Here is a 24,603-nt window from a genome sequence, read left to right as displayed (position 1 = left end):
CTCTCCAATCTTTAATATATCTCCCCCCTTATCTTTGAAATAAAGTTCATACTTGCTATGTTGCTCTGTGCTCTTTGTCCAAGTACTGCAAACAAGGAATGTATTGACAATTTTCATTTGAACTGCTTAAGATTGGCCGGCTTTTGTGGCTGCTATTACTAATACTGTGTGCAGTATGTATTTATTGCAATATTTTTTTATTTTTTGTTTCCTTAGATGAGAAATCGGACTCAACCCTGCCACTTTTTGTGTTGCCGTTATATTCTTTATTAGCTCCTGAAAAACAGTCCAAGGTAAATCTGACTAAAGTTTGTTTTTATATTATTTCACCGTTTCTCCACTGGTTACTTGTATCTATGTATCACATATGATTGTGAGTCATCATTCATTCATCTTTCAGGAAAATGAGGATACATAGTTTGACAAATGTCTCCCCTCACAGGTTTTTCGCCCCCCACCTAGCGGTACAAGGTTATGTGTTGTAGCCACCAATGTGGCAGAAACATCGCTGACTATCCCTGGTATAAAGTATGTAGTTGACTGCGGAAAGGTGAAGAAGAGATTTTATGACAAAGTAACGGGTGTTTCTTCATTCCGTGTGGACTGGACTTCCCAAGCTTCAGCCAATCAGAGAGCAGGAAGAGCAGGGCGTACGGAGCCTGGTCACTGCTACAGGTGCACATTGTATTAGTGGTTACAGGTTTTGTGCTTGTCTAAGTTGGGTATAAGGTATTTGTTAATTGATATTTATTTATATAGGGGTCTATTCAATTAGTGCCGGTATTTCCGACAGGAATAGGTCGAATTTGCATTCGACCTATTCAATGCAAGTGATGTTTTTCCGACTGACGGAAAGCCCGGTACTTATCGAAAACCATGTTGGCCAATCCATGTGTTTCTGTCGGAAGCACAGCTGTTTCTGACAGTTTAAGGGTAATGCAGATTTGACTTGTTAACAAGTCGAATTGGCATTGTCGGAATGCTGGCCGTTTGCGTCCAGCATTTAATACTGAACTGTCGGATCCTCTCTCCGTCGGAGAGGATCCGACATGAATTGAATACACCCCACCCTCTCCGATAATTCATGTCGGAGAGGATCCGACATGAATTGAATACACCCCATAGAGGCAGTATATTCCATTTCATGTTATATAAACAATGATTGTAGTGTAAACTAGTACACAAATATATTGTAAACTTAGTGATCTAAATCCAATGCATGAATGTAAAAGGATATTCTCTAAGAAGTGTAAATAGATATTTTCCCATCCCTTGTACGGTAGACGTATCACTACTGCAATTTTTTTTTCTTTGGGCACCTGTTATCTTTAAGAGTTTTGTATTAATGCCAATAGCAGGCTGTGCCTATAAGAAGTTGCATTTTCCTCTTAAGTATTATTTAAAATTAATTATAGCCCCTTTTGCTACTTTAATCCGCGTATCTCCTTTATTCCGACATTCAGGTTGTACTCTTCAGCTGTCTTTAGTGATTTTGAACAGTTCTCTCAACCTGAAATAACCAGACGTCCTGTTGAAGATTTAGTTCTTCAAATGAAGGATTTGAACATTGAAAAGGTGGGTTTCATACCGATTTAATGTAACTACTGACAAAAAAAGAGAAGATAATTAGTAAGATTATTATATATACAAAATGTGTATATTGTTACTTTGTAGGGCACTGGTAAGACCTCAAAGTAATGTAAATCAACACATCTAATCAGTGAATGAGACTCCTATCTTTAAAAAGACATTTTACACGCGCACTACAGGCTGTAACAAATAAATATGATATCTGTTCTAGAAGCACATGTAAACTTTGCAGATGTCACCATTTACATCAGCTGTGACTTGTTGGCTAAATGCACTTTGTTGATCTTATGTATAGGGCTGTCATTAAGGGATCTCTTTGGACATCATTTGTACCTGGAGCATTAATAGCAACTTTTATTTTTACTACACAAGTGCTATATTCAACAATCAAGAACACGTTATGTACATATATGATATTACCCACTTTAATAAACAGTAACTGGAAAGACTGGCAATAAACTTCATTACATTGGCAAATACATACTCCACAGACAAAAAAAATGCACAATTCTGAATCAAGTAGAGGACACTTACAGACAATACTGCCTAATGTTAGTATTATTAAATGTTTTCTCTTTGTAATGCCACTTTCACATTGCAAAGGGTCAGGTTGCCATCAGGGGTGGGTGCAGAGGCAGTGCTGACGTCATCAGTGGGCGGGTGTGGAGGCTGCGCTTGCAGATGAGATTATCTCCAAGCCACCGCCTCCATAGTGTGAACGGGTCCCGTCAACATCGACCCAGGTAACCTGTTCACACCGCACCAGACGCGGTAATAACCCAACTTTATTCCTGGGTTGAAATACCGGGTTAGGCGACCCGGGAATTCGGGACTTACCCATTTCACACCGCACATTGGCCTGCGTCGACCTGGCAATAAACCAGGTTTTTTGTGCGGTGTGAAAGTGGTATAACCTGGATACTGCATCAAATTTGACATACCACTTCTTTCTGTTAAGTGTTTCTCTGTTGACTATACTTACTCCCATTGATATATATCTAACTGTTTACCCCTCAGAGTCAGCAACTGACATTAAGGAGCATATTCAATAAAGTGTGGGATTTTGCCCGTAAAATAATTTGCCGATCTGAAACCTAATTTTGAATTATAACAAATGTGATTGTGATTTTTTTTTTTTTTGTGGGAAAAATCTCATAAGAGGAGATTTTTTTTCCTTTTTAAGTCTGCATGCAGCCCATCCACAGCCTGCCGATGCTGCTGGAGGGGGGAGGGGGGGTGCATAAAGGGGGCGCAGGGTTAGGGGTAGTGTGGTGCAATGTGGGCGGAGAGGGGTTGCAGTGTGAGTGGTGGAGTGCAGGGTGAGCAGTATGGCAGTGTGTGCAGGGAGGGGTGCATGGTGACAGGTAGTACCTGTGTCCAGTCCATGGAAGCCCTGTTGCCTGTGACGCTGAGGAGAAGAGACGACTGTAGGAAGTAGAGGAGGACAGCACTGCAGAAGGTAAGTAATTATGTACTAATTAAGCCATTTAAAACTTCCAATTGCTTAATTAGGCGTTAGGTGGTATCCAAAGGGTTCCTAAGCAATTCTCAACAGTGTTGCCTTTGAATATGGATTTTAGGAAAAACTGGACTTGCTCCAGAGCTGCTCAAAAAAAATAATAATAATTTGAGCACCGCATGAAAAAATAAACTCACACCCTATTGAATACCAAACATCTCGCACCTGCAAAAAAAACCCTGTGGTGCAAAATTTTTGGAAAATTATCTCCCACTTGAATATACCCCTAAGTCCCCTCTATTCTGACATTGCTGACTCTGTGTAGTGTTTCTGTCATCACTGCATTCCTGAGTCTAGAGGTTTAGCCCAAATAGTGTCCAAAACATTCCAAAAGTGCAGTACCCAATACACATATAGTTCTGTAACGCCCATTGGGATAACTCTTAGCGTATGGCCAAGCTGTAACTTATGTGAAGAACCGTGACTTGAATTAGAAGTGTCATAGAAGTATAGACAAATCCATTATATAACAGTCTACAATACATCCATGTACTGCTCTGTCTAGTACTAAGCTACTCACACTTCGCCTGTTGAATCTTCGCAGCGTAGAGAAAGACACACTACAGAATATGCATACAATCTATGGACACCAGCTTGTAAAAGATGATGTAATATTTGCATACGTTAACTGGGATGCATATGTGTGCTCTTTCTATAAATACCAGGCAATACAATATGATACATTTCCTCCAATGTATGTATGTTTGATTAGCAAAATGTGTTAAAAATGTGAGTATTGTTTTATTTTCAGGTTGTAAATTTTCCTTTCCCCACACCACCATCTGCTGATGCCCTGATAGCTGCAGAGGAATTATTGATTTCTCTTGGCGCTCTAAAGGACCCCCCCAAAATTGGCAGGTATGCTACAATCAATGTTACTGATCATTTACATACCATGGTACTGCCGCAAAGTAATGTCATTCTTCAAAAGGAGTAGCAGCATTTTAGTGTTATTTTCCTGGAATGTTCTGAGTGTGCTGCACTGTTCAGATTTCTTGTCTTTTTATTTATCATGTGGCTAGAAACAGCGTAAACAGAAAACGGGGTGAGGATTAGAATTGTATGTAACATATATAGTGTAAGAGCAGTGCAATTTACCACCAGGACCGTCCCTGAGGGTTGAAAAATGTAGCATCCATAGTGCTGTCAGTATACTTTACAGAATGTGGTTGTTTTCCACTATAACTGACCCGCTGTAAAGTTGATTGCTCTCAGACCTCTGTACAGTGGAATGGAGTTTATAGTACATACTGTAGGTTGTCCTCTACAAATAGAATAGGTTGTGATTTTTTCACGTTGACATTTTGATGGAGTGAAGTTATTCAGGTAAGAATAGATGCATTGTTTCTAATGTGTTTTAACATATACAATATTCATCTCTCTACAGACTTAATGCCCTGCAGAAGGCTAAACTTAGTAGCCCAATCACTCCCCTAGGAAGGACTATGGCATCCTTTCCAGTAGCACCACGCTATGCTAAAATGCTCTCTCTAGGAAGGCAGCACGATTGCTTACCATACATTATTACTATTGTGGCCTCTATGACTGTGAGAGAATTGTTTGAGGAACTGGACAGGTTGGTGAAAGATGTATTTTATTTTCATTAATGTTGCATAGCATTTAGTGACGCAGAATCATGGGTATAGGAAATCTTATGGAAGTTGGGGCAGATTTAACGATATTCTTGTTATCACTCATTCCTAATCTTAAATGTGTATGTGATAATAAAAGTGAGATGTATACCGAAGTTAGAAGATGAGCTGTCAGTGTTAGTAAAACAATATGTTCTATTGCTTTGTGATGTGTTAAAGAAATAACTTGCCTACGCTCATACACCCTGTGAGACCACATCACATTGATGCATGCTTTTTGCTAGTTTCGTATACCGCCTCTAATGAGACAGCTGTGCTTGCTCTCGGGTTACTTGTCTGTCGCAGATCTCTTGTCTTCCAACCACAGAGAGGTAGAGGGAGACTGTCTCTGACAGAGCATAACTCGCACACACAATGTGCTCTTGGGTGACGTTTCAGCTCCATTGTCTTTTCTGACCACAGTGGGAAGCTGTCTCTGACTGAGTGACTCGCACACACGATTTGTACATTTCCACAAACCTGACAGATCCTTTTCTGTCAACTGTCTTGTGAGATAAGATTTAAAGAAACTGTTATTATGATGTATTAACTGTGTAAAGCATGTTGTATTACTTCTATTTAGACCGGTGCTTAATGATGAAGAGAAAGAGACATTGAAAGGCAAGAAGGCTCGAGTGTTGCAGATGCAGAGGATCTGGGCAGGACAGGGCCCTGCGCAAAAGCTTGGAGATCTTATAGTTATGTTAGGTAGGTATTAGAGGAACCCCTCATATTTGACCTCTGGGTAACTACAATTTCTCTAACGTCCTAGTGGATGCTGGGGACTCCGTCAGGACCATGGGGAATAGCGGCTCCGCAGGAGACAGGGCACAAAAGCAAGCTTTTAGGATCACATGGTGTGTACTGGCTCCTCCCCCTATGACCCTCCTCCAAGCCTCAGTTAGGTTTTTGTGCCCGGCCGAGAAGGGTGCAATCTAGGTGGCTCTCTTAAAGAGTTACTTAGAAAAAGTTTTTAGGTTCTTTATTTTCAGTGAGTCCTGCTGGCAACAGGCTCACTGCATCGAGGGACTTAGGGGAGAGATTTTCAACTCACCTGCGTGCAGGATGGATTGGATTCTTAGGCTACTGGACATAGCTCCAGAGGGAGTCGGAACACAGGGCTCGCCCTGGGGTTCGTCCCGGAGCCGCGCCGCCGACCCCCCTTGCAGACGCTGAAGATGAAGAGGTCCGGAACCAGGCGGCAGAAGACTCTCAGTCTTCATCAGGTAGCGCACAGCACTGCAGCTGTGCGCCATTGTTGTCAGCACACTTCACACAGCGGTCACGGAGGGTGCAGGGCGCTGGAGGGGGGCGCCCTGGGCAGCAATGTATAATACCTGTATGGCGAAAAATACATCACATATAGCCCTTGAGGCTATATGGATGTATTTAACCCCTGCCAGATATCTAAAACTCCGGAGAAGAAGCCCGCCGAAAAGGGGGCGGGGCCTATTCTCCTCAGCACACAGCGCCATTTTCCCTCACAGAAAGGCTGGTGGGAAGGCTCCCATGCTCTCCCCTGCACTGCACTACAGAAACAGGGTTAAAACAGAGAGGGGGGGCACTGATTTGGCGATATGTATATATATTAAAATGCTATAAGGGAGGAACACTTATATAAAGGTTGTCCCTGGATAATTATAGCGTTTTGGTGTGTGCTGGCAAACTCTCCCTCTGTCTCCCCAAAGGGCTAGTGGGTCCTGTCCTCTATCAGAGCATTCCCTATGTGTGTGCTGTATGTCGGTACGTGTGTGTCGACATGTATGAGGAAAATATTGGTGAGGAGGCGGAGCAAATTGCCTGTAATGGTGATGTCACTCTCTAGGGAGTCGACACCGGAATGGATGGCTTATTTATGGAAATTACGTGACAATGTCAACACGCTGCAAGCCGGTTGACGACATGAGAGGGCCGGCGAACAAATTAGTATCTGTCCAGGCGTCTCAAACACCGTCAGGGGCTGTAAAATGCCCATTTACCTCAGTCGGTCGACACAGACCCAGACACGGACACTGATTTCAGTGTCGACGGTGAAGAAACAAACGTATTTTCTTTTAGGGCCACACGTTAAGGGCAATGAAGGAGGTGTTAAATATTTCTGATACTCCAAGTACCACAAAAAAGGGTATTATGTGTGAGGTGAAAAAACTACCTGTAGTTTTTCCTGAATCGGATAAATTAAATGAAGTGTGTGATGATGCGTGGGTTTCCCCCGATAGAAAATTATTGGCGGTATACCCTTTCCCGCCAGAAGTTAAGGCGCGGTGGGAAACACCCCTCAGGGTGGATAAGGCGCTCACACGCTTATCAGAACAAGTAGCGGTACCATCTACGGATAGGGCCGTACTTAAGGAGCCAGCTGATAGGAGGCTGAAAAATATCCTAAAAAGTATACACACACATGCTGATGTTATACTGCGACCAGCGATCGCCTCAGCCTGGATGTGCAGAGCTGAGGTGGCTTGGTCGGATTCCCTGACTAAAAATATTGATACCTTTGACAGGGACAGTATTTTATTGACTATAGAGCATTTAAAGGATGCATTTCTATATATGCGAGATGCGCAGAGGGATATTTGCACTCTGGCATCAAGAGTAAATGCGATGTCCATATCTGCAAGAAGATGTTTATGGACACGACAGTGGTCAGGTGATGCAGATTCCAAACGGCACAAAGATGTATTGCCGTATAAAGGGGAGGAGTTATTTGGGGTCGGTCCATGGGACCTGGTGGCCAGGGCAACTGCTGGAAAATCCACCGTTTTTTACCCTAAGTCACATCTCTGCAGAAAAAGACACCGTCTTTTCAGCCTCAGTCCTTTCGTCCCTATAAGAGTCATATCTGCCCAGGGATAGAGGAAAGGGAAGAAGACTGCAGCAGGCAGCCCATTCCCAGGAACAGAAGCCCTCCACCGCTTCTACCAAGTTCTCAGCATGACGCTGGGACCGTACAGGACCCCTGGATCCTACAAGTAGTATCCAAGGGGTACAGATTGGAATGTCGAGAGGTTTCCCCCCTCGCAGGTTCCTGTAGTCTGCTGTACCAATGTCTCCCTCCGACAGGGAGGCAGTATTGAAAACAATTCACAAGCTGTATTCCCAGCAGGTGATAATAAAATTACCCCTCCGACAACAAGGAAAGGGGTATTACTCCACACTATATGGTGGTACTGAAGGCTAGGTGAGACCTATTCTAAATCTGAAAAATTTGAACACTTACAAGGGTTCAAATCCAGATGGAGTCACTCAGAGCAGTGATAGCAAAGAACAAGGGGACTATATGGTGTCCCGGGACATCAGGGATGCTTACCTCCATGTCCCAAAATTTGCCTTTTCTCACCAAGGGTACCTCAGGTTCGTGGTACAGAACTGTCACTATCAGTTTCAAGACGATGCCGTTGGATTGTCCAAGGCACCCCGGGTCCTTACCAAGGTAATGACCGAAAGGAGGATTCGTCTTCAAAGAAAATGGATGACCTCCTGATAAGAACAAGGTCCAGAGAACAGTTGGAGGTCAGAGTAGCACTATCTCAAGTAGTTCTACGACAGCACGGGTGGATTCTAAATATTCCAAAACCGCAGTTGTTCCGACGACACGTCTGCTGGTCCTAGGGATGATTCTGGACACAGTCCAGGAAAAGGTGTTTCTCCCAGAGGAGAAAGCCAGGGAGTTATCCGAGCTAATCGGGATCCTCCTAAAACCAGGAAAAGTGTCAGTGCATCATTGCACAAGAGTCCTGGTAAAAATGGTGGCTTATTACGAAGCGCTTCCATTCGGCAGATTTCACGCAAGAACTCTTCAGTGGGATCTGCTGGACAAATGGTCCGGATCGCATCTTCAGATGCATCAGCGGATAACCCTATATCCAAGGACAAGGGTGTCTCTCCTGTGGTGATTACAGAGTGCTCATCTTCCAGAGGGCCGCAGATTCGGCATTCAGGATTGGATGCTCGTGACCACGGAGGCCAGCCTGAGAGGCTGGGGAGCAGTCACACAAGGAGTGTGATCAAGTCTGGAGAATTCTCTCCACATAAATATACTGGAGCTAAGAGCAAATTTATAATGCTCTAAGCTTAGCAAGACCTCTGCTTCAAGGTCAGCCGGTATTGATCCAGTGGGATAACATCACGGCAGTCGCCCACGTAAACAGAAAGGGCGGCACAAGAAGCAGGAGGGCAGTGGCAAAACTGCAAGGATTTTTCGCTAGGCGGAAAATCATGTGATAGCACTGTCAGCAGTGTTCATTCCGGGAGTGGACGACTGGGAAGCAGACTTCCTCAGCAGGCACGACCTCCACCCGGGAGAGTGGGAACTTCATCGGGAAGTTTTCCGCATGATTGTGAACCGTTGGGAAAGACCAAAGGTGGACATGATGGCGTCCCGCCCGAACAAAAAATGGGACAGGTATTGCGCCAGGTCACGAGACCTTCAGGCGATAGCTGTGGACGTCCTGGTAACACCGTGGGTGTAACAGTCGGTGTATGTGTTCCCTCCTCTGCTTCTCATAACCAAGGTATTGAGAATTATAAGACATAGAGGAGTAAGAACTATACTCGTGGCTCCGGATTGGCCAAGAGGGACTTGGTAACCGGAACTTCAAGAGATGCTCACAGAGGACTAATGGCCTCGGGAGCTAAGAAGGGATTTGCTTTCAGCAAGTACCATGTCTGTTCCAAGAGGAACCGTGGCATCGGCCTTTAAGAAAGGACCTGCTCCAGCAGGGACCTTGTCTGTTCCAAGACTTACCGCGACTGCGTTTGACGGCATGGCGGTTTGAACGCCGGATCCTAAGGGAAAAGGCATTCCGGAAGAGGTCATACCTACCCTGGTCAAAGCCAGGAAGGAGGTGACCGCACAACGTTATCACCACATGTGGTAAAAATATGTTGCGTGGGTGAGGCCAGGAAGGCCCCACGAAAAAATTTCAACTAGGTCGATTTCTGCACTTCCTGCAAACAGGAGTGTCTATGAGCCTCAAATTGGGGTCCATTAAGGTTCAAGTTTCGGCCCTATAGATTTTCTTCCAAAAAGAATTGGCTTCAGTTCCTGAAGTCCAGACGTTTGTCAAGGGAGTATTGCATATACAGCCCTTGTGTGCCTCCAGTGGCACCGTGGGATCTCAACGTAGTGTTGGGATTCCTCAAATCATATTGGTTTGAACCACTCAAATCTGTGGATTTGAAATATCTCACATGGAAAGTGACCATGCTGTTGGCCCTGGTCTCGGCCAGGCGATTGTCAAAATTGGCGGCTTTGTCTTACAAAAGCCCATATTTGATTTTCCATTCGGACAGGGCAGAACTGCGGACTCGTCCCCAGTTTCTTCCTAAGGTGGTGTCAGCGTTTCACCTGAAACAACCTATTGTGGTGCCTGCGGCTACTAGGGACTTGGAGGACTCCAAGTTGCTAGACGTTGTCAGGGCCCTGAAAATATATATATATATATATATATATATATATATATATATATATATATATATATATATATATATAATTCCAGGACGGCTGGAGTCAGAAAGTCTGACTTGCTGTTGATATTGTAGGCACCCAAAAAGCTGGGTGCTCCTGCTTCTAAGCAGACTATTGCTCGTTGGATTTGTAGTACAATTCAGCTTGCACATTCTGTGGCAGGCCTGCCACAGCCAAAATCTGTAAATGCCCATTCCACAAGGAAGGTGGGCTCATCTTGGGCGGCTGCCCGAGGGGTCTCGGCTTTACAACTTGCCGAGCAGCTACTTGGTCAGGGGCAAACACGTTTGCTAAATTCTACAAATTTGATACCCTGGCTGAGGAGGACCTGGAGTTCTCTCATTCGGTGCTGCAGAGTCATCCGCACTCTCCCGCCCGTTTGGGAGCTTTGGTATAATCCCCATGGTCCTGACGGAGTCCCCAGCATCCACTAGGACGTTAGAGAAAATAAGATTTTACTTACCGATAAATCTATTTCTCATAGTCCGTAGTGGATGCTGGGCGCCCATCCCAAGTGCGGATTGTCTGCATTACTTGTACATAGTTATTGTTACAAAAAAAATCGGGTTATTATTGTTGTGAGCCATCTTTTTTAGAGGCTACTTCATTGTTATCATACTGTTAACTGGGTTCAAATCACAAGTTGTACGGTGTGATTGGTGTGGCTGGTATGAGTCTTACCCGGGATTCAAGATCCTTCCTTATTGTGTACGCTCGTCCGGGCACAGTACCTAACTGAGGCTTGGAGGAGGGTCATAGGGGGAGGAGCCAGTACACACCATGTGATCCTAAAAGCTTGCTTTTGTGCCCTGTCTCCTGCGGAGCCGCTATTCCCCATGGTCCTGACGGAGTCCCCAGCATCCACTACGGACTATGAGAAATAGATTTATCGGTAAGTAAAATCTTATTTTTTGAAACTCCCTGAGTAGACAGAACAGGTAAATTGATCTAGGTAAATAGGTTTTCTACAGTTTATTCTTAGTTTTGACAAAGAATATGTTTGAATAGAAAATAAAATAATGAATAAAATGAAATAAAATAATGAAATAAAATGGAATTCATGCATCCGTATATAAAAATGCAGCAATAAGCAATGTTAAATATGAGAGACCGATACCATCTGATTTTAATCTGGTTGCAAGATCAGCAATCGGGTACTTATAATGTTGAAGTTCATTTGTCTGATACAGTTAAAGGTGCGTCTGAGTTTAGGGGGTAAGTTTAGCAAGCCACCGCTTCTGAGCGTGCTTAAGCAGGAAAACTAAAATTGCACTGTTACTCAAAGCAAAATAAGCTGCAATTTAGTACATTTATCCCCATATATCAAATGTAGTGTGATCCCTTGCAGGTAAATAAATCCAGCTATTCTGTGGATTATACACCGTTTTATAGGGATGTAGTTACATTGCCGGCAGTTGGGATCCCTGCGGTCAGGAGGCTGACGCCAGAATCCCGACCACTGACCATGCCGCCAGCCGGAATCCCGGATAACAGGGGCTATTCCCACTCGTGGGTGTCCATGACACCCATAGAGTGGGAATAGAACCTGTGGCGAGCCACCGAGCGCGCAGCGTGGCAAGCACAGTGAGCACGCAAGGGGCTTCATTGCACTTGCCCGCCTGCCGGCATTCTAGGGCCGGGATCCCTGCGTCAGTATGCTGAACGCCAGGATGCCGGCATCCCATACCCAACGCATTTTATATAGTATACCTCTATATTCTCACAGTGAATCTCTTGTTGTAATCATCATGTTTGTAAGTAGTGGACAGAGCAAAGTGTAATGGCCAGTCTTACAGCAAAGTGCTTTCAGATCACGGTTAGTAGTTCCAAATCTGCACTTTTCTTTTAGGACAGGCATGTCCAAACTGCGGCCCTCCAGCTGTTGAGAAACTACACATCCCAGCATGCCCTGACACAGCTTTAGTATTCTCTGACCGCAAAACTGTGCCAGGGCATGCTGGGATATGTAGTTTCACAACAGCTGGAGGGCCGCAGTTTGGACATGCGTGTTTTAGGAAGTCCATTGCAACGTCTCCTGTCATTGTTGTGACTGCAGTACATGTAGCTCACCTTATCTGGATTTCAAAGCCTATACAATTGAGTTGCATCCTGAATGGGGATGTAGTTAATATGCCGGCTGTCGGGATCCCGGCGTTCAGGATTCCGATGCCGCAAATCCAGAAAGCCAGTAAAATGCCGTTGGTCTAAATACCGACCGCTCCCCGGTATTCCCACTCGGGTAATGGGTCTGCGCCACCACACGAGGGAGAATAGAACCCGTGGGCCCGAAGCACGGCGATCACTGTTGGGATCCTGACAGCTGGCATCCCGTCAGCGGGGATATCATACTGAACCCCCAGTAACATGTGATCATGTCCGTGCTAACGGTCACTAGGAACACTGTTGCTGCTCCTCCTTAGCAGTTATAAAGTATTAAGCTCTCCAAACTGCAAATGGTGATATCTGCTGAAATGTTTATCATGTATCAAATCTAAATAATTTCTTTCCAATGGAGAGTTGAACTTTATCCCATAAGAAAAAGCTATTATATTACATTGAGGGGAAAACAATGTAACATTACACATAAAATTGATACATTTTAATGCTGATTAGAAAGCAGTTAACCCACCATATTGTATTATGCGGAGCAGAATTGCTATATGTTATATTTAGAGATATTGTTTTTAATTTGTAAATGAGATTTAAGAAAAAAACCCCAGTAATCTGATTTTACTGTAAAGTATGAAGGAACCATTTTGAGTGGCACGTCAGCTTAGGAACTACACCAGAGCTGGCCAAACCAGTCCTCGCGATCTACCAACAGTTCACATTTTCCAGACCACCTAGCTGGTGCACAGGTGTCATCATTACTAATTAAGATGTGCTGCATTCATTCCTAACTGACAATTCTACAGATCTCCAGGAGACCTGGAAAATATGAACTGTTGGTAGATCTCGAGGACCGATTTGACCAGCCCTGAACTACACCATGCTGTTCCTCAGTAGCGGATCTTGCCACGGGCAAGCAGGACTTTTGCCCAGGGCGCCGCCTTCCGGAGGGCGCTGGCGCCATCCGGAGGGCGCCGCACCATGGCAAGATCCGCCACTGCTGTGCCCTCCGCTGCCCGCTGTCACGCTGTGTCCCCCGGCTCCTGCGGCTGTGGTCCCCTGTGAAGGGAAAGAGACGCGTAGCGTCTAGTTTCCCTTCGTGGAGAGTACCTTTTGCTGTGCGGTGCGCGATGACGTCATCGCGCACCGCTCAGCATTTAAGCGGCGCTTCTACTGTACAGGGGGCGTGACTGACCATGCCCCCTGTATTAAGCCACGCCCCAATTCCCTGCCCGGGGCGCCGAGGGACCTCGAACCGGCCCTGCTGTTCCTAATGCTAGCACAGCCATATTTATAGAGAAAGAGAAGCAGCAGAAGTTCCTGAGCTGGTCTGCCACTTGCACAGCCTCCTTCAAGCTTCACTGAAGGCTTACAGTTCCACTCAGGAGAGATATGGCTTTGCTTAGAGTGTCTGATAAGTGGCCGAACAGTTTCTCTTACACTCAGTCACCCATTTTGTCCCCTTTTCATGGCACCCTGCAATTTTGGAGTGAAGCAATTATGCATCTCATTCTACCCCAGGGTACAAAAAAAACAACAGATCTAGCATGGAGAAAAAATTGGGTAAGTAATACCAAGCGAGAGGGAGAGACAGAAAGAGAGAGGAGACACAGCCTGAGAGAGATAATGGAGAGATCGAGGGTGCTATACACAAGGAGCCAGGGTTGCGGGGAGAGAGGAGGAGAGAAGTAAAGAGGATAAGATAAAAGAGTGGAAGACTGGAATAGAGAATGAGATGGGTGATAATAAGACATCCCGAAGAAGAAATAAAGGAGAGATGACACAGAAGGTTTAAAATTACAATATTTAATAGGGATCAGTTGGTACTGTATTTTAGCCTTATCCCTAGCTCCTCTGTCCAGTCGTCTGACCAATTTCCTTGGCACTCTGCCTGGGAATGAAAGACAGAGTCCCAGGTGACACTCTTTCCCCTTACAAACATGTTCTCTTTCTGTGCTGCGATCATATGTCCTTTCACACTCAACTGTTTCCTGGGATCCCATCTCCTGACATCCTCACAAGACTTGTCCTGTCTCTTGGTACTGGTCTCTCTGATTCCTGTCGTGTGGCTCTTTTTTTTTTTTTTTTTTTCTCTCTGTAGGACTCTGTACCCTAACACCCTTTGTTCTCCCCTATTAAGGTGATTAGAAATTGTTATTCTTGATCATGACAAGACTTGTTTAAAATGGTTGTGTTATATTAAGTTGATATGTACCTAATGTTGACATGTAAGACAGTACGATTTCCAACGCACTTTCATGTAATGGTAACACTAACTGCAGCCTATCCAACCCTAAAATTGTGTTGACTGCATACTGAATAAAATTATGATATGCATGGAGTGTTTTTTTCATTTATAGTTACTAACTATTCCCAAAAAACATAGGGGTGGTTCAATTAGTTGACTACACTCTAGGCAGCATCTAAAAGATTTCTGCTTACACCTCCGCATTACATTCTGCATCTGGACTAGTCTCTGGTTGATCACAGACCTCTAGCTGAACATTTCCGTGCACATCTGGAAGTAGAGGCCACGTGATACAAGCTGTGATTTATGGAAGCTCCCCCATAGATTTTTTTTCACATGTGATAACATGAGATAAACACAGGATGGGATAATAAACACTGAACTCTAACTCCCAAAAAACTGGACGTATTCTTATTTAATAAAACTGCATGCATTGGATTCCGTATGGCCCAGCATATAACATCAGTCTAGCGTTTTGTTTTCATAGGGGCTGTGGGTGCTTGTGAATACTCTGGACTGACTCCAAATTTTTGTGAACGTAATGGCCTGAGGTTTAAAGCCATGATGGAGATCAGACGTTTACGAGGACAGCTAACCACAACTGGTAACATAGAAACTAATGGGTCAGCTTAGTAATTGCTATATCTACAGATAATTAACAAGTTTGTTTCTCTCTCTCTCTAGTCAACACACTGTGCTCTGATGTCTCCATTTTCCTCGACTCCAAGATGCAACCACCTACAGAGACACAAGTGAACTATTTGAGGCAAATAGTAATGTCTGGTTTGGGGGATCACATAGCCAGGCGGATTCGCCCAGAAGAACTCCTTGATGAGAAATGGAGGAATGCTTATAAGGTCAGCACATGATATTAAATATTCCTTTTCTGTGTCCACCAGAGCATTAATTAGTAGGTTTGTTTAAGCTTTAAAGGTAACTGCTTTATATCATATACAAGCAGTTATCACCCTGTGCTGAATTCCACTATTCCTAATAATCATTGCAGGAAACTAGTAGCCTAAAAATATGGTTAAGATACAAACTCTATTTGACTGCAAATGTCACTTGGTATAAGTTCAGAGCTGGGGTGGTTCTGTGTGTTGGTTTTGGATAACTATTAAATAGGATATGTTAAATATATAAAATTTCTCCTTCATCCACTAGGGGCCACTGGAGCGTAGTTACAATGGGGAAATAGTAGGCAGTAATTGGGAGCTGGCACTGTAAAATTCTCACACTGTGGCTAGCTCCTCCCCTACTATCTCCCCTCCAAGCCAGTCTTAGTCTTAGTTTAGTGCCCGAGGTAGCTGGTTCACTTGGGTTTAGCTGAAGAATTTTTTCTTTTTTCTTTATTATTTTATTTTTCTTACTATCACACACAGACTGGCAGCTCTGCCACTGCCAGTCTGCACCGCGGGAGCTGCCGGCGGGGTCCCATCGCAGCTGCGTGCGGCTTGGGATGGGCCCCGGCTGAGGGAGACACTGAGCTCTCCTGAGCTGGCCGGACACCGCTGCGTGCGGTGTGTGTCGGGGGCCGCTCCACCAGCAGAAGATTCCGGCAGCACGGCAGCGGTAAGTAACAGTGGCCGGACACCGCTGCGTGCGGCGCGTGTTGGGGCCACTCCATTTGCAAGCAGTGGTGAGTAAACACCCCCCCCCTTCACATTGATGTATGACTTATATATTACATTACACATTTACTAGTGCAATATGCTCTAAGTAATATGTTTATTCCTTCAGTGTGCCACTGTATAATCTCATGTGTCTGGAGTGGGTCAGATTATAACCAGAGGCGCCTTTTCTGGTTCAAATTTGGCGCCTTTAAGGGGGGGCGGAGCTTCAGTGCACTATGCACAGCGCTTGCTCTGTACTGCGGCTCAGCGCTCCCCGCTCCCCACCCGCGACACACATTTCTGACGGGGGATGCAGGCCACTCACCGACGGGTTCGTTTAAAATTTTGCGCCAGAGCGGGGGGCGGAGCTAGCTCCTCGTTACAGTGAGCGCTCCCCGCGACCCGGCCGCTGCACGCTTTGCCGGCAGGGAATACAGGGCGCTCACCGCTCCGGGTAAACTACAGGCTCCCGCGCTGTACAGCGGGCTCAGCGCCCCGCTCCCCAGCCACTGCATTTCCCGCTCTGTACAGCGGGCTCCCTGCTCCCCGCACGCATTGCCGGAGGGGGATACAGGGCGCTCACCGCTTCGTGGAACTGAAGCGGGTTAGTTACGTTTTGGGGGACGACCGAATTCCGCTCTGCACAGCGGGCTCCCTGCTCCACGGCCACTTCACGCATTGCTGGAGGGAGAGTCAGGGAGCTTACTGCTTCATTTAATGTTTGAACTTTGCTCAGCGGGCTCCCCGCTCCGCAGCACACACACACATGGATTACAGCCTGCTCTATATCGGGCTCATGAAAGCATCATCATTATATATATATATATATATATATATATATATATATATACGGTTACACTACCATATATAGTGGAAATGTTTTTTTATTATAAGACAGACCTGGTTTCACATTAGCTCCGCCTTGCCACATAACTTTTCCCCCCGGCTTTTTTTTTTGCAGACTGCACGCCATTTTGGGAAACCAGCGGAGCCTCCGAGAAACATGTATTGCGTCTTCCTAATTTAGCAGTACTCTACATACAGGGCAGGTGTTACCTTCCCTTTATTATTCCTTGGTTTCGCTTAATAATAATAATACTGGTAGTAATTTGGGGAATGTGTGTGGCATCAGACAAACTGTCGCTGTAGCGGGTATCTGAAGGGAGAGCTCCTATAGTCTAGTGGCTAAGACTCCTGTCCCACAGCGCAGACCTACTGGTTCAGGTCTCCGCTGCTCCAGAAAGTTTATTTGAATTGTGTCGGTCACTACACATTATAGTGCAGACCTTACATAGGGCTGTGTTTATTTAACCCACCTTTTCTCCTTTCGTTTGTCTCACCTGGGATAGTCAAGGAATTCCCTCTTAGGTGTGAAGTATGCGGTGGATCCATCTGCTTAGTCCTCCACGCACCTGCAGGACGCTCCTGTTTGACAAGCTCAGATTATGCAGGTAATGTCGCTGTTAACCAGAGACCATGTACGTCATTTCACCTCTCCAGGTTTCTAAAAGAGCCTTGATAACCTTCCATGTTACACAACTCAGCAGTGGAAAGGCCTCTCCGGGAGGAGAGAGAGAGATGTCCAGGATACTGATAAGGTCCGTTTTCTGTGGAGTCTGAACCAGTGTCTCAGAATATCCAGGTGCATTATACAGCAGTTCGTCTGATACTGCAGGTAAAGGAGGCGGGCACGTCAAGTCCATCAGGGTTCGACGCCGATGACGAAATGACAGCGACTGGTCCAGTTTCGGATGAGCTGGGCAGGCTCCGGGGGGCGGCCGGCAGACACCCGAATACACAATTTCAGGTATCAAACAATGTTTGTTTTCCTATCCTTTCCCCGCAGACGGCAGGAAATGGTATCAGGACCTCTCCAGGGTATACCCCTCGATGTATCGCCGGTCCAACAAGCTGCCGTTTTCCTGAGGCAACCTTGCTCAGGGATCCATCGAAGACACATATGCGGCAGCTGGGTTCTACCTTGTCCGGAGCAGGTAGGTTGTGGAACAATTGTCCTCTAGGTTACAGGATGTTTCGTATCAGGATCATTTGATACTTTGGTATAGGTCAGAATCACGATTCTGCTTTATGTTCTTTGGAGGTCTCCACGTCTGCAGACTCGGAACCTGCATTTTCGCTTGGGCTGTCTTAACCCGACTACCTCTGGGGCTGCGACAGTGATAGGTGAACATGAAATCCTACGGGGCAGATGGTTCAGGGGAAGGAACTTTCTGCAGGATTTCTTGAGCCATTGGAGGTAAGTCCACTTTGCTTTATCCTACTACTACCCCAGCTCCAAGACAGACCTTTACCGGTCTTTCCTTTAGATTTTTCCGTGCCTTTTCAAGCTTTCGACTCCACACGGGCGATATCCGTCGCCAGGGGATCTCAGGGTAAAAGGCTGAAGCAGAGGTTCAACATCCTCGGTCCAGTCTGATTTTAGGTCATCCTATACACCCACTACAGGTCAGACCTTCCTACCACCTGGAGGGTCCCAGGATAGGCGCATGTCGGTGGGAGAAGGCTCGGGCGGTTATAGACTAGATTTTGGAGTACAACCGTCTCAGGAGTCCCTCGGCATGGGTCGGACGATTTACAATGACAAGAGAGTCATACTGCAGGTGGTGCTCCATATGCTCCTAACCGCAAAGGGTGTTGATCCCTGTTTTTCACATATCATTTGAATCGGGACAGTTCTCAGGTCTTTGTTTTCTTTTCACGTTCCGAAGCCAGTGGGCTTGGCCAGGCATATTCTGGCCTTAGAATCCTTTCAGTCTGTGATTGCTAGTTTGAACAAGAAGGGGAGTTTTACGTGTCCCTTGTCTTCAGAGATGCCTGTTTACTGATTTCGGTTGGGTTTCCTCATCGGGCTTTTCTCAGATTCGTATTACAGGATTCTCATTTTCACTGTCAGTCCTTTCCTTTCGGTCTCTCTTCCGATCCCACAGGGTTCAGGAAGTTCGCAGAATAACTCTTTTTCAAAGGCAGGAGGTGACGTTGGTTCCCTAATGGGACAATCTACTGCTACTATCCCACTCTGTACATTAGGTGGCTTCTGAATATCCGGAGGATCCAGGAGCTTCTGGTTCGACACATATCCAATTTTCTCTGACGTCCTAGTGGATGCTGGGAACTCCGAAAGGACCATGGGGAATAGCGGCTCCGCAGGAGACTGGGCACAACTAAAGAAAGCTTTTAGGTCACCTGGTGTGCACTGGCTCCTCCCACTATGACCCTCCTCCAAGCCTCAGTTAGATTTTGTGCCCGGCCGAGGTTGGATGCACACTAGGGGCTCTCCTGAGCTTCTAGAAAGAAAGTATATAATTAGGTTTTTTATTTTACAGTGAGGCCTGCTGGCAACAGGCTCACTGCAGCGAGGGACTAAGGGGAGAAGAAGCGAACCTACCTGCTTGCAGCTAGCTTGGGCTTCTTAGGCTACTGGACACCATTAGCTCCAGAGGGATCGACCGCATGGAACTGGCCTTGGTGTTCGGTCCCGGAGCCGCGCTGCCGTCCCCCTTACAGAGCCAGAAGCAAGAAGAGGTCCGGAAAATCGGTGGCAGAAGACATCAGTCTTCACCAAGGTAGCGCACAGCACTGCAGCTGTGCGCCATTGCTCCTCATGCACACTTCACACTCCGGTCACTGAGGGTGCAGGGCGCTGGGGGGGGGGCGCCCTGAGCAGCAATAAAAACACCTTGGCTGGCATATATATCACAATATATAGCTCCAGAGGCTATATATGTGATAAATACCCCTGCCAGAATCCATAAAAAAGCGGGAGAAAAGTCCACGAAAAAGGGGCGGAGCTATCTCTCTCAGCACATGGCGCCATTTTCTCTTCACAGTGCAACTGGAAGACAGCTCCCCAGGCTCTCCCCTGTAGTTTTCAGGCTCAAAGGGTTAAAAAGAGAGGGGGGGCACTAAATTTAGGCGCAATATTGTATATACAAGCAGCTATTGGGAAAAATTCACTCAATATAGTGTTAATCCCTAAATTATATAGCGCTCTGGTGTGTGCTGGCATACTCTCTCTCTGTCTCCCCAAAGGGCTGTGTGGGGTCCTGTCCTCAGTCAGAGCATTCCCTTTGTGTGTGCGGTGTGTCGGTACGGCTGTGTCGACACGTTTGATGAGGAGGCTTATGTGATGGCAGAGCAGATGCCGATAAATGTGATGTCGCCCCCTGTGGGGCCGACACCAGAGTGGATGGATAGGTGAAAGGTATAAACCGACAGTGTCAACTCCTTACATAAAAGGCTGGATGACGTAACAGCTATGGGACAGCCGGCTTCTCAGCCCGCGCCTGCCCAGGCGTCTCAAAGGCCATCAGGGGCTCAAAAACGCCCGCTCCCTCAGATGGCAGACACAGATGTCGACACGGAGTCTGACTCCAGTGTCGACGAGGTTGAGACATATACACAATCCACTAGGAACATCCGTTACATGATCCCGGCAATAAAAAATGTGTTACACATTTCTGACATTAACCCAAGTACCACTAAAAAAGGGTTTTATGTTTGGGGAGAAAAAGCAGGCAGTGTTTTGTTCCCCCATCAAATGAGTGAATGAAGTGTGAAAAAGCATGGGTTCCCCCGATAAGAAAATGGTAATTTCTAAAAAGTTACTGATGGCGTACCCTTTCCCGCCAGAGGATAAGTTACGCTGGGAGATATCCCCTAGGGTGGATAAGGCGCTCACACGTTTGTCAAAAAAGGTGGCACTGCCGTCTTAGGATACGGCCACTTTGAAGGTACCTGCTGATAAAAAGCAGGAGGCTATCCTGAAGTCTGTATTTACACACTCAGGTACTAGACTGAGACCTGCAGATAGTGCTGCTGCAGCGTGGTCTGTAACCCTGTCAAACAGGGATACTATTTTGCGAACATAAGACGTTGTCTCATATATGAGGGATGCACAGAGGGATATTTTGCCGGCTGGCATCCAGAATTAATGCAATGTCCATTCGGTCAGGAGGTTATTAGAGACCTGACACTGGACAGGTGATGCTGACTTTAAAAGGCACATAGAGCCTTATAAGGGTGAGGAATTGTTTGGGGATGGTCTCTGGGACCTCGTATCCACAGCAACAGCTGGGAAGAAAATTTTTTTACCTCAGGTTTCCTCACAGCCTCAGAAAGCACTGTATTATCAGGTACAGTCCTTTCGGCTTCAGAAATGCAAGCGTGTAAAACGAGGGAAGAGGGAAAAAGCTGCACCAGTCAGCCAGTTCCCAGAATCAAAATTCTTCCCCCGCTTCCTCTGAGTCCACCGCATGACGGGGGGGCTCCACAGGCATAGCCAGGTACGGTGGGGGGCCTCCTCAAAAATTTCAGCGATCAGTGGGCTCGCTCACAGGTGGATCCCTAGATCCTTCAAGTAGTATTTCAGGGGTACAAGCTGGAATTCGAGGCGTCTCCCCCCCGCCGTTTCCTCAAATCTGCCTTGCCGACAACTCCCTCAGGCAGGGAGACTGTGCTAGAGGCAATTCACAAGCTGTATTCCCAGCAGGTGATAGTCAAGGTGCCCCTACTTCAACAAGGACGGGGTTACTATTCCATACTGTTTGTGGTACCGAAACCGGACGGTTCGGTGAGACCCATTTTATATTTGAAATCCTTGAACACATACATAAAAAAATTCAAGTTCAAGATGGAATCGCTCAGGGCGATTATTGCAAGCCTGGAGGAGGGGGATTACATGGTATCCCTGGACATCAAGGTGGCTTACCTACATGTCCCCATTTACCATCCTCACCAGGAGTACCTCAGATTTGTGGTACAGGATTGCCATTACCAATTCCAAACACTGCCGTTTGGACTGTCCACGGCACCGAGGGTCTTTACCAAGGTAATGGCAGAAATGATTATACTCCTTCGAGAAAGGAAGTTTTAATTATCCCGTACTTGGACGATCTCCTTATAAAGGCGAGGTCCAAGGAGCAGTTGTTGGTCGGAGTAGCACTATCTCGGGAAGTGCTACAACAGCACGGATGGATTCTATACATTCCAAAGTCACAGCTGGTTCCTACCACACGCCTACTGTTCCTGGGGATGGTTCTGGACACAGAACAGAAACAAGTGTTTCTCCCGCAGGAGAAAGCCAAGGAGCTGTCATCTCTAGTCAGAGACCTCCTGAAACCAAAACAGGTATCTGTGCATCACTGCACACGAGTCCTGGGAAAAATGGTAGCTTCTTACGAAGCAAAATTCCATTCGGCAGGTTCCATGCAAGAACCTTTCAGTGGGACCTCTTGGACAAGTGGTCGGGATCGCATCTTCAGATGCATCGGCTGATAACCCTGTCTCCAAGGACCAGGGTATCTCTACTGTGGTGGCTGCAGAGTGCTCATCTTCAAGAGGGACGCAGATTCGGCATACAGGACTGGGTCCTGGTAACCACGGATGCCAGCCTTCGAGGCTGGGGGGCAGTCACACAGGGAAGAAATTTCCAAGGACTTTGGTCAAGTCAGGAGTCGTCCCTACACATAAATATTCTGGAACTGAGGGCCATTTACAATGCCCTAAGTCTGGCAAGGCCTCTGCTTCAAAACCAGCCGGTACTGATCCAATCAGACAACATCACGGCAGTCGCCCATGTAAACCGACAGGGCGGCACAAGAAGCAGGATGGTGGTGGCAGAAGCCACAAGGATTCTCCGATGGGCGGAAAATCACGTCTTAGCACTGTTAGCAGTGTTCATTCCGGGAGTGGACAACTGGGAAGCAGACTTCCTCAGCGGACACGACCTACACCCGGGAGAGTGGGGACTTCATCCAGAAGTCTTCCAACTGTTGGTAAACCGTTGGGAAAGGCCACAGGTGGACATGATGGCGTCCCGCCTAAACAAAAAACTAGAGAGATATTGCGCCAGGTCAAGGGACCCTCAGGCGATAGCTGTGGATGCTCTAGTGACACCGTGGGTGTACCAGTCAGTTTATGTGTTCCCTCCTCTGCCTCTCATACCAAGGGTACTGAGAATAATAAGAAAACGAGGAGTAAGAACAATACTCGTGGTTCCGGATTGGCCAAGACTAGCGTGGTACCCGGAACTTCAAGAGATGATCTCAGAGGACCCATGGCCTCTGCCGCTCAGACAGGACCTGCTGCAGCAGGGGGCCTGTCTGTTCCAAGACTTACCGCGGCTGCGTTTGGCGGCATGGCGGTTGAACGCCGGATCCTGAAGGAAAAGGGCATTCCGGAGGAAGTCATTCCTACGCTGATTAAAGCCAGGAAAGATGTAACTGCAAAGCATTATCACCGCATATGGCGGATGTATGTTGCTTGGTGTGAGGCCAAAAAGGCCCCAACAGAGGAATTTCAACTGGGTCGATTTCTGCATTTCCTACAAGCAGGAGTGACTATGGGCCTGAAATTAGGCTCCATTAAGGTACAGATTTCGGCTCTGTCGATTTTCTTCCAGAAAGAACTAGCTTCACTACCTGAAGTTCAGACGTTTCTTAAGGGAGTGCTGCATATTCAGCCCCCTTTTGTGCCTCCAGTGGCACCTTGGGATCTCAACGTGGTGTTGAGTTTCTTAAAATCACATTGGTTTGAGCCACTTAAAACCGTGGATCTAAAATATCTCACGTGGAAAGTGGTCATGTGTTTGGCCTTGGCTTCAGCCAGGCGTGTGTCAGAATTGGCGGCTTTGTCATGTAAAAGCCCTTATCTGATTTTCCATATGGATAGGGCAGAATTGAGGACTCGTCCCCAGTTTCTCCCTAAGGTGGTATCAGCTTTTCACTTGAACCAACCTATTGTGGTGCCTGCGGCTACTAGGAACTTGGAGGATTCCAAGTTGCTGGACGTAGTCAGGGCCTTGAAAATGTATGTTTTCAGGACGGCTAGAGTCAGGAAGACTGACTCGCTATTTATCCTGTATGCACCCTGGGTGCTCCTGCTTCTAAGCAGACTATTGCTCGCTGGATTTGTAGCACAATTCAGCTGGCGCATTCTGCGGCTGGACTGCCGCATCCTAAATCAGTAAAAGCCCATTCCACAAGGAAGGTGGGCTCATCTTGGGCGGGCTGCCCGAGGGGTCTCGGCTTTACAACTTTGCCGAGCTGCTACTTGGTCAGGGGCAAACACGTTTGCAAAATTCTACAAATTTGATACCCTGGCTGAGGAGGACCTTGAGTTCTCTCATTCGGTGCTGCAGATTCATCCGCACTCTCCCGCCCGTTTGGGAGCTTTGGTATAATCCCCATGGTCCTTTCGGAGTTCCCAGCATCCACTAGGACGTCAGAGAAAATAAGATTTTACTCACCGGTAAATCTATTTCTCGTAGTCCGTAGTGGATGCTGGGCACCCGTCCAAAGTGCGGATTGTCTGCAATACTTGTACATAGTTATTGTTAAATAAAAGGTTATTGTTGAGCCATCTGTTGAGAGGCTCAGTTGTTTTCATACTGTTAAACTGGGTAT

The 24,603-nt window shown here is 46.5% G+C and overlaps 1 protein-coding gene across 4 annotated transcripts in view; it reads left to right on the top strand.

The window, feature by feature from the left end:
• DHX37 (DEAH-box helicase 37) overlaps positions 1–24,603 on the top strand; it is a 108,212-nt gene that overhangs the window by 60,302 nt on the left and 23,307 nt on the right. For all 4 annotated transcript variants that reach the window (XM_063964595.1, XM_063964596.1, XM_063964597.1 and 1 more), the window contains exons 15-22: positions 217–293; positions 443–675; positions 1,464–1,575; positions 3,861–3,967; positions 4,497–4,685; positions 5,324–5,448; positions 15,055–15,171; positions 15,252–15,424. In XM_063964595.1, coding sequence (XP_063820665.1) covers positions 217–293; positions 443–675; positions 1,464–1,575; positions 3,861–3,967; positions 4,497–4,685; positions 5,324–5,448; positions 15,055–15,171; positions 15,252–15,424 — 1,133 coding nt within the window. The remainder of the gene's footprint in view (positions 1–216; positions 294–442; positions 676–1,463; positions 1,576–3,860; positions 3,968–4,496; positions 4,686–5,323; positions 5,449–15,054; positions 15,172–15,251; positions 15,425–24,603) is intronic.

The sequence above is a fragment of the Pseudophryne corroboree genome, chromosome 1 (assembly GCF_028390025.1).
Source record: "Pseudophryne corroboree isolate aPseCor3 chromosome 1, aPseCor3.hap2, whole genome shotgun sequence".
Taxonomy (NCBI): Eukaryota; Metazoa; Chordata; class Amphibia; order Anura; family Myobatrachidae; genus Pseudophryne; species Pseudophryne corroboree.
This window is presented reverse-complemented; position numbering and strand designations above follow the sequence as displayed.